General features: G+C 33.6%; 1 protein-coding gene across 1 annotated transcript in view; it reads left to right on the forward strand.

Annotated features, from left to right (window-relative positions):
* Positions 1–13,230, forward strand: part of CNTNAP4 (contactin associated protein family member 4) — a 239,678-nt gene that overhangs the window by 128,091 nt on the left and 98,357 nt on the right. The window contains exons 5-8 of the mRNA XM_012772535.3: positions 6,391–6,594; positions 7,155–7,339; positions 8,109–8,252; positions 10,525–10,786. Coding sequence (XP_012627989.3) covers positions 6,391–6,594; positions 7,155–7,339; positions 8,109–8,252; positions 10,525–10,786 — 795 coding nt within the window. The remainder of the gene's footprint in view (positions 1–6,390; positions 6,595–7,154; positions 7,340–8,108; positions 8,253–10,524; positions 10,787–13,230) is intronic.

Genomic DNA, 13,230 nt, shown 5'->3' on the forward strand with positions numbered 1-13,230 from the left:
GGCAGAAGGGAAGAAGACACGTCTTAGCAATACTACTTCCAACACAACTCCCTGAGAGGTATTTGAATATTTTCTGTTGCAAAGCTCTTAATTCTATGGGAGATTGTATTTCTGCATCATGTAAATAAAGCAGATCATACCCGGGGTCACAGGGAGAATTGATATGGGAGTAGGGCCTGCGATTTCTGTCATTCTCTTCTTTCCTTGATTCTTCTCTAAATGAGCAGATTTGAGATGGAGGTATTCACTAAGGAGGAATCAGGTCACAGATGATGGCTGTGGTGAGTCAGCTCAGGCAGGAGCTGACAGACAGAGAGAAAGCCACAGAACCCACAGATGGCCTCGAAATCATTCTTGCTGCATAACCTGACAATGACATTGATTATTAAGGGTTTCTTGTGCACCTTAGAAATTTATTATTTTTTAAAGAGTCAAAATACACCAAAGGTATTTATTAAACTATTTTCTGCTTACCTCTTTTCCTGCCCAATATTCTAATAATAAATAATAGCATTAGCATTAGTAGTTGCTAATATTTATTGATTGCCAATTGTGTGCAAAGTTCTAAAAATTATGGAGATATATATTCATACAACAATCCCATGAAGACTATACTGTTATTGTTCTCATTTTATAGATGAGGAAACAGCAACAAAGAGGTTAAATAACTGGGCTGTGATAGAATAATGTCTCATCAAAGATCTTAGTTCCTGAAACCTGTAAATATGTTTAAACTGTAAACATCTTTATTTACACTATAAATATGTAAAGGCACTTTGCAGATGTAATTCAGGATTTTGTGATGGGGAGATTATTCTGGCTTAGCCAGGTGGACTCATTGTAATTATAAAAATCCTTGTAAGAAGGAAGTGGGAGAAGGATCAGAGTCAAAGAAGGAGATGTGACTGTGAATACAGAAATGAGATATATATAGAGGGACTGAGAGAGAGAGAGAGAGAAATATTTGAAGATGCTATGATACTGCTCACATGGAGGAAGGTATCATGAGCTAAGTTATCTCTAGAAGGTAAAACAGGCAAAAAAAGGGATTATTTTTTAGGGACCTCAGAAGGAAGGCAGCTCCTGCCAACACTTTGATTTTAGGACTCCTAGATTCCAATTGTAAGATAATAAATTTGTGATGTTTTTAAGTGAATATATTTAGAGTTACTTATTACAGCAATAATAGGAAACTGTCTTAGTCTGTTCTGTGTTGCTAAAACAGAATACCTGAGGCTGGGTAATTGATTTAAAAAAAAAGAGATTTATTGAGTTGGTGGTTCTGCCAGCTGGGAAGTTCAAGAAGCACAGTGTCTGCATTTGCTAGGCTCCTGGGGAGGGCTTTTGTGTTGGATCAAAACATGGTGGAGCATTTATTGAAACCTTAAAATCTGTACTCCCATAATATGCCGAAATAAATAAATAAATAAATAAATAAATAAATAAATAAATAAACAAACATGGTAGAGAATGTCAAAGGGGAAGCAGACACAAGCAAGTACATCCTGTTTTATCACAACCTACTTTCTCTTTCAGAAACTTGTCAATTCCCATGAGAATTTATCCAGATCATTAAAGACAGGGAGACCAAGAGAAGAGTAACCAGCCATTCATGAGGGGTGTGCCCCCAAGACCCAAACACTTCCCACCAGGACCCACCTCCCAACAACACCACAATGGGGATCAAATTTTAGTGTGAGTTTTGTCAGAGACAAAGGACATCCAAACCACAGTGGAAACTAATTCACTTGCCCAAGGTAGAATGAGGATTCAAACCCACACAGACTAGTTACCTTAACCACTAGGCTAAACAGTAATATATACTATTACAAATGACCAAAAAGGGGGCTAGACTAAAAAGAGAAAAATATGTCAGAACAATTTGCCACTTGTTACTGGAAAACTGGAATTCATGCCCTACCCATAGTGAGCCAGAATATGACAGAGCCACGTTATTAATCTCAATAATCCAATCATTAAAAATATGACTTTGGTTATAAGCATACTCATGAAGAAATACACGATTAGAAAAATAATTCTTCCTTTCAATTGATCATTAAGTCTCCTCCTACATCTTTGGACTGTAGGTCTTTTACTGTTACAAACTTGTTAACTTCAGATTTCTCATTTTTCCTATAGTCAATTCCCTGATATCTCTGCTTTTCCTATTTATACAATTCAACCTTGTTGAAAATATTCTTTTCCCAAAGGTATTTGACAAAAAATAGGAATAAATGTGATATTGACTGTTAATTTAAATACTAATGTTATTTTGTTATTAGTATAATACTAATACTAATGTTATAATGTTTAAGAATGCTTAATTTAGTGTTTCTAAACATTGAGTTGGATTAATTTTATTAATTCTATTCGCTCAAATTAGATCTTTTATAGATTAGTTTTGATATAAAAATGTTGTTATGAATCACCTTGAATTATTTTTTTATGAGAATGTGTTAGCATTGGCAGTGCTTTTTTAAGACTTCAAAAATCTGAGAATCTTTGTGGAATATCAAAAATAAATTTGCCCTGAGCATTATGGATGATAGCTAAGACTTGAAATATTGCTTTCCTGGTCATTGATGTGAAGTTGAAGTGTACTTTTAAAGTTAGTAATCTTAAAGTAAAATTTTCAAAAGCATAAAAACACGATACTCATTCAAATATAGAATATGTACATGTCGAAGATGTATTTAATTCATTAATGAAGGAATCAGAAGGATGGTAAAGCTAGCTCAAAGAAAATTCAAGAGACTCAGTATGTATAGGAATCCAAGAAAGAATGTTGGAATACTCGGTAAGTATACAAGTATTACTGTCTAAAGGGGCATTAAACCATAACCGTTGGGGATAGATTTTCTACCAGATAGAAGTCATTTGCATCTCTGCTGGGCAAAAACCTACAAATTAAAATGTAAACTTTACAGAATCTGACCTTAATCAATAATAAATTGTAAAATCAGAATTTATTAATTCACCTAGAATTAAATAATCTTTACCTGTTAGAAAATGCTCCAGTATGACATGGAGAAGATGAGAAGTTATTTCTTTGCTTTATTTCCAGTTTTTCCAATTTTTTTTAACAGTGGTAAGATCACTTTCAAGAGAGACTATATACCTATCTCCTCGACCAGCAGACTTGGAGAGCTAGGTGTTGATGATATATAGAATTCAAATGCTCTCTGTCTCTCTCAAAAGATTTTTTTCCAGGCTTTTATATCATTAACTTTATGCATCATAGCTCAGTATTTTATGATTACCGTTTAAAATTGTATTTTTTATATATCAGATATGTTGTGTAAATAACTTTTTACAAAAGTGACCTTTAAAAAGTGAGCTATCATAAGTGAGTGTTCTATCCAAAATAATACTGTTAAGAATCATCCAGAATTTTTTTTATTTTATGAGAATCCATGTCTGTATATTACATGTATGTTACTTGAAGTTTTCCTGTACTGATAATGTATTCACATTCTGAATTACACTTAGTATTTTTTTCCTGATGGGTATTGTTTACGTACATGTAAAATCTGTGATGTGATTTGAGCCAGTTGGTCAATTCCTCTCCTTCTGCACTTTCTTCCTTTCAGGGCCATTTTTACAAGGTGAGCCTGTCTCACTCCTACTTCTGAGCATCAAATTATTTCCTGTCATTGTAGTTTCTCAGCAATTCTCGGAGCTTTCTTTTATGATAGTGAAAGGGGCAGTGTTGGGAAAATGTCTAGGCCTCTCAAATGCAATATTCCAGGAGTAATTCTAGTTTATGGGGAAGAGTTTTCAGACTTGAAGACTGTAGAATGGCAGAATTACTGGTTAGGATCCGCCTTCGCCTCAGGTTTCTACACCACGGAACTGAGAGCCCTCTCTCAACTATCTTAAGTGACGCCAGCCTTCTGTTCCTCTTGATCAGAATGCCTGTTATAATAGTTTTGTGAACTTATTTGTTCACTTGCTAAATATTATCTGTCTTCAGTAAATATATGCACCATCAGGGCAGGGGCCATGTTTGTGTTGAATATTCTCTTACCCCAGGATCTGGCACAATGCCTCAAACAAGATGGGTTAAATAAATGTTCATTGAATGAATCCAATGAATTGCATAGTTGTGTAGCTGTGAAGCAAGTTGGCAGTAGGTAAAAGTGAGAAGAAAATCGCAAGTGCCCTCAGTTTAAGAGATAAAACGATATGCCATTGCTTTAGGCGTCAATTGTCTTATGTGTTTTTCACTACCTTATTTTGCTGATTGAAATATTCTAGGCACAAAAGCTTTAGGTGCCGCGGACGATGAATGTGACCATTATAATGTAATCATAACAATAGTGGAAAAGAGAGAGAGAGAAAAAAAAAGAACTAGTAGGCTAAAATAACACAGGCTAAACCTGTAATGGGAAAAAATTCTCTTGGTAGCTAATTCCAAAAATAGTCTTTATCTAAAATAAAATCATTACTATCATAGTTGCCTTTAAGCGATACATTAACTCAGAGATAACTGCATTGCTCCAAATGTGTCAGCATTTAAAGTCGGTCTTATTGGAATTTTTCTTAATTTATTGTAATCTAATAAGCATAGGACACACATTATTTGTATTTGACACAGTTATGTTTTTACCAGGCACATTCATTCAGCTATATAACAAGGAATAATTGTTCAGTTAACATTATTCTTTGTGCAGAATGCAGTGTTTATTCATATGTGCTTGGTGAATGAATTCTTTATAAGCACATTAGCAAAATATGAAAAAAAATAAAACCTCTGAATTTTGAAAAGATAGCTGCATCAGATAGTTGAAAACAAATTTGGGGGGTGGTATATACAAAGATATTACATAAAATATGATGAATAATCTCTATGAAATGCATATTTGGGCATACAAGTAGCTGTAATAATTTTGTGAAATGAAACAAGATGAGTAAACTAGAATGTCATTTTGTTGACTGGAAGAAGTCAGCTTACCAGTTGAAAAATAGTTTCATATTTTATTGGGTTTTCCTAGCTTCTCATTTATTACATAAATGCACTCTCAAGGGTAATTGCCTCAAAAAAATCTTTGACTTATGAATTGTAGAAAATACTGCTAGGATTTCTGAGTATTATCAGTTCTTTTTTTGTATCTCTTGTTCTGGGTGCAACTGATTTTGACAGATGTATTGTTATGTTACTGGTATAACATGACATCTTTTTTCAGATGAACTGAATAAGAGTGATCTTGACAATGAGTAGATAAGACACTGTCAGAAAGCTGAAAAAAACATGTCAGTGTCCCAGTTATGACACAAATGCAGCAGAACAGACCTTACAATATCATTAAGTCAAGGTCTTTCCAACAATGCCCTTGAGAAGACAGAAAACAGCATTGCCCTTAAATATTATCACTTAGCCACAAACATAATAAAATAAGACAAAGTAGCAAGGTACTCAAAGTGGCATTTGATGAGTCTGTACCTTGTACTTATATTTCTGTGTGGATCTCTTTAATATAGTGCAGGATGAAAGAATTTTGAGATACCAAACACAATTTTTCTGAGCCCCAAACCCATCTAACTTCAACATTTCAAGAATGCCATTAAAAATATTGTTGGACCCCCATAATACGCTAAAATAAAAAATAAATAAATAAATAAAATAAAAAAATATTGTTTGGGAAATGTGCTAAGTGATTTCATGTATATTAATTATAATCTTTTTTTTCTGATTTTTTTATGGAATGAGAAGAAATAGCCTTTAATAATAAGAGAAAATTAGGAATACATTAAAAAATGTGTTTCTAGATCACAAATTTTGTAAACAGATAAGTAAAGACTAAAACGGAATCAACTCCATGTCTCAATAGGGAATTAGACATTTAGTGGTTATATTTTCCATTATGATGGCTGGCCTGGAGCTGAATTATACAGAAAGTCACTGACTTATGATGGTTCAACTTACAATTTTTCAACTTTACAATGGTGCAGAAGAGATACACATTCAGCTGAAACCATACTTCAAGTACCCGTACAATCATTCTGTTTTTCACTTTCAGTATAATATTCAATAAATTTCCTAGGATATACAACATTTCATTTTAAAATTGGTTTTGTGTTAGATGATTTTGCTGAATTGTGGACTAATGTAAGTGTTCTGAGCACGTTTAAGGTAGGCTAGGCTGAGTTATGATGTTTGATGGGTTAAGTGCATTAAATACATTTTTGACTTAGAGATTTTCAACTTATGGGTTTATTGGGATCTAACCCCATTGTAACTTGGGGAGTATCTGTATGTGCATGTGTGGGAGTATGTATAATACTCTCTCTCTCTCTCTCTCTCTATATATATATATATATATACATTTAAAATGCATTAATGGGAAATGTATTTATCCTTAGAATGACTTTTAATATCTTTATCTCTAGGATCAGAAGTGGTTGATCTTGATGGAAAAAGTTCCCTTCTCTACAGATTTGATCAAAAATCCCTGAGCCCAATAAAAGATATTATTTCTTTGAAATTTAAAACTATGCAGAGTGATGGGATTCTACTCCACAGGGAAGGGCCAAATGGAGATCACATCACACTGCAATTGAGAAGAGGAAAACTCTTTTTACTTATTAATTCAGGTAAAACTGTTTGGTGAGGTACTTGAAAAATCTGATTATTCTGATACTGCTTAGGTAACCTTATGCTTGTATAGCTTCTCTTTTAACAGTTGAGGTGCCTTTTTCTCAGATTCAAGGGCTTGTATCTATGCCTGTATTGCTCTTTCACTTAAAAATATCGTTCATTTTTGCAAACTGCACAAAACCCTCACTTGATGTTTTTTACATAGTGCTGATAGAGCTACATAGCCAATTTTTCTAACATCATAAAGGAAGGGATGGATCATTGAAAAATGTTAAGGCTGTAAAAATAATGAGGTTGTAGCAAAGATAAAGTTTACATAGAAAATGAGCCTGCAATGGGGTAATAATAATAAAAGGAATTAACAGTGGAAGAAATTACAACAAGGTTGAGAGACTATCATATTCAAACTTCAAGTAAATCTATACCAGTGTTTGGAATGGGATGCATGGAAGGAGATTGCAATTATTATGAAAGATCCTGGTCCATAACATAAGAATTTTTTTTTAAATTGGGAATAATGGTACCATTAATTGTGGTTATTTTTTCTTCTTCTAAGGTGAAGCTAAGCCGCCCTCCATTCCTGTTCTGATCAATCTCACCCTGGGCAGCTTGCTAGATGATCAACATTGGCATTCTGTGCTCATCCAGCGTTTGGGCAAGCAAGTCAACTTTACAGTGGACGAGCACAGGCGTCATTTCCACGCACAGGGAGAATTCAATTACCTGGACCTTGGTTATGAGGTGTGATGGTTATGTTTCAATTAATACAGATTTTATGAGGTATATGTAGTTTAATCTCCCAAAAGAAAATACGCTATAGAGAACCCTTCTTGTACAGTAAATCACAGAACTGAGGAAACATTTCCCAATGTGGCCTAACGCACAGTAGCAGGTTTGGGCATAGACCACTTGAGGCTTCATCTTTCTCATCATATGTTAATTTATTATTGCACACCGAGATCATCTCGTTTACTTGAAACACATAGTCACAGAATGTCATGTGGAGGAAATCTTTTCCGCCAAGAGATCTCATTGCCACAAGCAAATATAGGACGTGTTGTATGATTTTTTTGTGTTCTACCGTGCTTGTGAGCAGTGTAGCTTTATGGGGAGAAAGTAACAATAAACTGGTTAATTCATTAACAGTTGATTCAGATGCACAAATATCAATGTGTGCCAGAAATGTATATAAAATAAAGTGTCATTATAACTGGCTATATTATTAAACAGGTCAAGTTTTACCATGATATAAAGGTGTGTTTTTCCATCAACTAATATATCAAAACCAGATGTGATTAGCAACTTGTAAGAAAATAATCAAGTCCTAGTGTAAAGGAAAACTGAATGCATATAAATTTGCTTTAAAATCTGTGTCTTAATTTTTGTGTGTGTAGGGTGATGAAAAATTGATCTGTGTATGATGACTACAGCTTTATTTCTAATCTTATCATTTAAGCAGATTATCAGAAAATCACTAAACAATATTATTGATGCCATTTTTCTTTCTAAGATCAGCTTTGGAGGGATTCCAGCACCTGGAAAATCAGTGTCATTCCCACATAAAAATTTTCATGGATGTTTAGAAAATCTCTATTATAATGGAGTGGATATCATTGATTTGGCCAAGCAACAAAAACCACAGATCATAGCTATGGTAAGAGTGAGGGAATGAGTAAAACTTATATCTTTTCCACACAATAAAATTGCTCTTTTGTAGATTCCCACTTGATACAATGTTTTAGAGATTACTCTTTTTTTTTTTTTTTTTTTTTTTTTTTTGAAGCACTTCTCCCTGGAATAGAGATTACTCTTTTTAAAAAACTTTCTCTGATTGGTGATATGCATGTAAAGGATTAATCCTATCTAAAGGAATTATAATTCACAGGTCATAGTTATTTTATTTTTACATGAAGTTAAGCAGTTTTTCCCCCCCATGGTTGCCGTTTTAATTTTGTTGTGATATTATTATTACTCCCAGGAGTCAAATTTATTTTGCTCTGCAATTTCCTTAATAAGCCATTCCCTGACAAATTCACTAGATGAGCATACAGGGTTTCTGGAATCAGATAACATCCATGTATATTAGGGAGACATTTGAAAAACTTGTATTTTGCCATGGTCATTCATGACAAATAAAAGAAACTAATAGGCTGTTACAACATTGCCAATCTGTCCAAATCGCAATGTTGGCCAGGCTGCATTATCTTCTAATTCTATGGGAATGTGGCAGAATTTAAATATAACTGTCTTGTTCTGGGCTCAGTCAAGGAAGTAGCACCACTATGAGTATTATGAACAAGGGATCAATTTTAGGACTTGGATCTTAACAATTGTCAGAGGAGTTAAACAGTGAAGGCAGAAGTTGGAGGATCAGATAAGTCTTTAATTCTGCCTGAAGCAATGGTGCGTGTAGATGGGTTGCAGTCTGCAGAGCGTTTTTTTGGCCTATGAAGGAAGCTCCTGAGACAACTTTGGGAGTCGCTGCCTTTGGGTAGCCACCGTCTCTGGGGATGGGCCTGGGCCTGCTGTTGGTCAGCTGGGCCAGCTGTCCAGAAGAAGAGATGGAACGGACTACAGGGAACAAAGACAAGCTGGAACAAACAACTGCTTCTGTGATCATCCTTTATTGTACATGATCACAAAAAACCCTTCGGTGCAGAGTGATTTGTTGGCATTTTACTTCTGACTGTAAAATATCACCAAAACTCCCTTCTTTGGCTAACTTTTACCCAGAAGTAGACAAGGAAAGGGATTTTGGGGAACATGGTTTCCAGCTTTACCAGGTTAATAATAAAAAGCAGACACACTGATTCAAATGAATTTCTTTCATTGCTTAAAATTCAGATTATGTAAATTGAAGCTCATGTTGTGTCAGCAAATCCCAAAGCACATCATGAGAATATTTATTGTTTACATAGTATTTTTTCCCTAATTCTCTGTGTGAATTGGTGGTATTTTTATATAATCATAACATCTGGCAAGATTTTTAAATAATTTTTTTAACAAGAGAAAAAAATGATTTAAAAGGAAAATAAAAATATTATAGATATTTCTAGACACATCTCATGCAAGGAACACCCATTCTTCTTTGGCAAGAGGATCTTCTGCTGGTAAAGTAGTAGGCAGCTATCCAAATGAAATATAAGACCAAACTGTAGGCTAATGGGAACAAAAATATGATTAGAAACAAGGAATAAGTTCTAGTGCTTGGTAGTACAGCAGGGCATCTATACTTAACAAGAATTCATAGTACACTTAAAATATCTAGAAGAGAAGATTTGGAATGTTCCCAACACAAAGAAAAGATGAGTATTCAAGGTGATGGATCTCCCAATTACTCTGATTTGGTCATTACACATTGTAGGCATGTATCAAAATATCACAAGGACCACATAAATATGTACAACTGTTATGTACCAGTAAAAAAAAAGTAAGACCAAACTGCAGCAGATAAAATGTTTTCATTTTTACTAGGTTTGATAGTCTTATGATTTCTTTACATTATGAGTTAGCATATGGGTTCCTGGAGTGTGCTCTTCAACTTTTATTTCATTTGTTAGAACAAGATATTTGTGTACAACAAAAGCTAATTCACTTTTCTCAGAATCATAATATAGCCAAATGTTTTTGTTTGACGAAGACCACATGTTTTACTTCCAGTGTGTACTTTTCTAAAAATAAAGTTGATTTTATTGACTTTTTAAATCCGTATTAAACCTGAGGAATGGGGAGACCACAGAAAACGCTTGAAGAACCTTTACGATATAAGACGAGGATTTGGATTTTCATGTCGACAGCAAGTTCTTGTTGTTTTAAACCGAGGATAATGTGCGATTGATAAATAGCCTGTGTAAATATTTCAGCTTCTAGTTACTAATGTGGTATGAATAACATTCTGAAAGCTTTTTCTTCTACTTTGTTCTCAGGGAAATGTGTCATTTTCTTGTTCACAACCACAATCTATGCCCGTGACTTTTCTGAGCTCCAGGAGTTACTTAGCACTACCAGGCTCTTCCGGAGAGGATGAGGTTTCTGCCGCTTTTCAATTTCGAACTTGGAATAAGGCAGGGCTTCTGCTATTCAGCGAACTTCAGCTGGTTTCTGGGGGTCTCCTCCTCATTCTTAATGATGGGAAACTTAAGCTGAATCTCTACCAGCCAGGAAAATTACCCAGTGACATCACAGCAGGTAATAAATGTATTCCCTGAGGCAAAGCATATGGATTTGAAAGATTTCATTATCTCTGTGTCCCTTCCTCACAAATTTTATGCATAACCAAAAAATTTAATATTTGTTTAATAAATGAATATTCGAGTTAATAAGATTATCAGTACTCTTCCTCACAGGAACTTGATTCCAATTTTCTTTTAAGTATGGTCCTGACACTAGCAGCTCTTATTAACCAAAATGATAGTTATGGGGGAATAGAAATTTCTTTTCATGACACTCTCTCCCACTCCAGATAAGCCAACATGTCCTCGTTTGGGGAAAAATGTGCAAGACTTTGAAATAGACCAAAAAGTTATCTGGGTGTCTTTCAGTAGAAGACTAGACTTTGCCCATTAGTCTTATTTAGTCTATGGGAGACAGGCAGAGGTCTTTGTGGGATCTATATCTATCTCTCTATAATAGCGTGCAGCATAAATTGAAAAATTTAGGCTAATTGACTTTACTTTGTAAAGCGTTAAATACATTTTGGGGTGATGCAACAATTTATGCAAATTTCCTCTTTTGGGTACCAAATCAAATTCTCTCCACTTCTGGGCAACACAGTATAGTTTTAATGATTAGAAGTAATGTAATTAAAGTGACTATATGAGTGTCTGGAATATGAATGTCCAACTTAGGTCAGGGCTTTGAGTGAGGGATGTTTTGGTCTTTTCATTAAAATTATATAGTTCTTGACAAGAGATGTCCATCACATCTTTATGTATATACAATAGCATTGAAGCCAAATAAAGAGCTGAGTACATTTTGGGGAGTGCAAAAATGTATGCAGAGTTCCTCATTTGGGCACCAAATGAAATTATCTTTACTTCTAGGCAATATGGTATAGTTTTAATGACTAAAAGTAATATAATAAAGGTCACATTGGGTAAATTGCTACATTAATTTAATAAATGATCTTTCAAAGCAATTTAAAGATGCCATTGTACTACACCTCTATAACCAAAACTCATAGAATATGACTTGGAGAGGGGAAAAAAAGTGAAAATCAGTTGGAAACTAAATATAAGAAAAGTAAGTATACAAATGGATATAAAAATGCCTATTCTTTATATATCTTTTTGTTGTTTTTCAATATCAGTTTAGTTTAAATGTGGGATTGAAAATTCAATATTAGTATAATTTTTTGAGAGGTACTGTGCTGTGGCTTTTTATGTAATGCTCAAAATGTAATAGAATTGCAGGCTAGACAAAAGGAAATAAATTAATCAGTGTCATATTAATAATTAACAGGCCCCTAAAATGAGAGTCTAAATATGTAAACTTTCCATTAATGTGTTGTTTATTGTGATGTATTTGATATTTTCTGAAGTGGTTATATTCATATCTATTCATATCCTAGTTTTCAGCATCTTAAAGAAATTGCTTTGGTGCAGTGTTGCTATAGTGAGCTCCATGAGGCTAGCTCACTTCTAACCACTTTACAGGCATGTATGATTGATAAATTACTAGGTGTAAGTCTGTATATAATACCCTGAGTGATTTAAAAATTTCTAAATTAATGTTTAAATTCATATACAATATAATACATTATGATATCATATGACTTCATGTGATTATTTTCATAGCTAATAATAATAAGGATGTAGACTAAAAACGAATGTCAATATAGCAAAATCGTTATGCAACAGATAACACAATTCAGCCTTTACTCACCAACTCTCTCAACTATTTTTTTAAGTTTCTTTCAAAATATTATGTTTTTCTAGTTTCTGTGAAGCAAGTTCATTTTGCATTTGAAAATAGACTACTTAAATAGTAATTGGGTGGGTGATCAGTTTGTTTTTCCTTAGGAGAAGACATTGCACTTACTTTTCGCTTTTACAATGTTCAATAATTAAACCAGTGGTCAGAATGTATTATAATGACTTCTTCAAGATAACCATACACTTGTTGATGGATTACTAGGACATTGTACTAAATCTTTTCATCATATAAGAATGGATTAATTTTTCTTAGCTATTGGAGATATAAATTATAAATCTTATATGTTTGAAAAACTCAAAAATTTCATATCTTGTACAGTGGAATTAAAATTAAATTGTATTGAGAAAGAACTGAATTGTGCAAATGTTTGAACTATTACGCTAAATTTTTAATGTGATGTACAGTTTTGCAAATCATCATTTAGAATTATTCAAAAATATTATGTCAGCTTAAATTGGTTTTTGAAATATTAAAGATATTATATTAGCCTAAATCGTGAAACATATTAGCAGTACTATAAAATCCCTTATGACACAAAATATTTTTAGTCCTTGTCACCTTCATAGATGTGAAAGCAAAAGTCATTCAGATGGCATCTGGGACCCAATGAACTAACTATATGGTTGTATTTTCTTATTTAAAACAAATTTTTTCTTGTCAAATTTGAGATTTCTGCTATGATTTTAGCATTTCTGTTG

Source organism: Microcebus murinus, chromosome 20, assembly GCF_040939455.1.
Source record: "Microcebus murinus isolate Inina chromosome 20, M.murinus_Inina_mat1.0, whole genome shotgun sequence".
NCBI classification, from domain to species: domain Eukaryota; kingdom Metazoa; phylum Chordata; class Mammalia; order Primates; family Cheirogaleidae; genus Microcebus; species Microcebus murinus.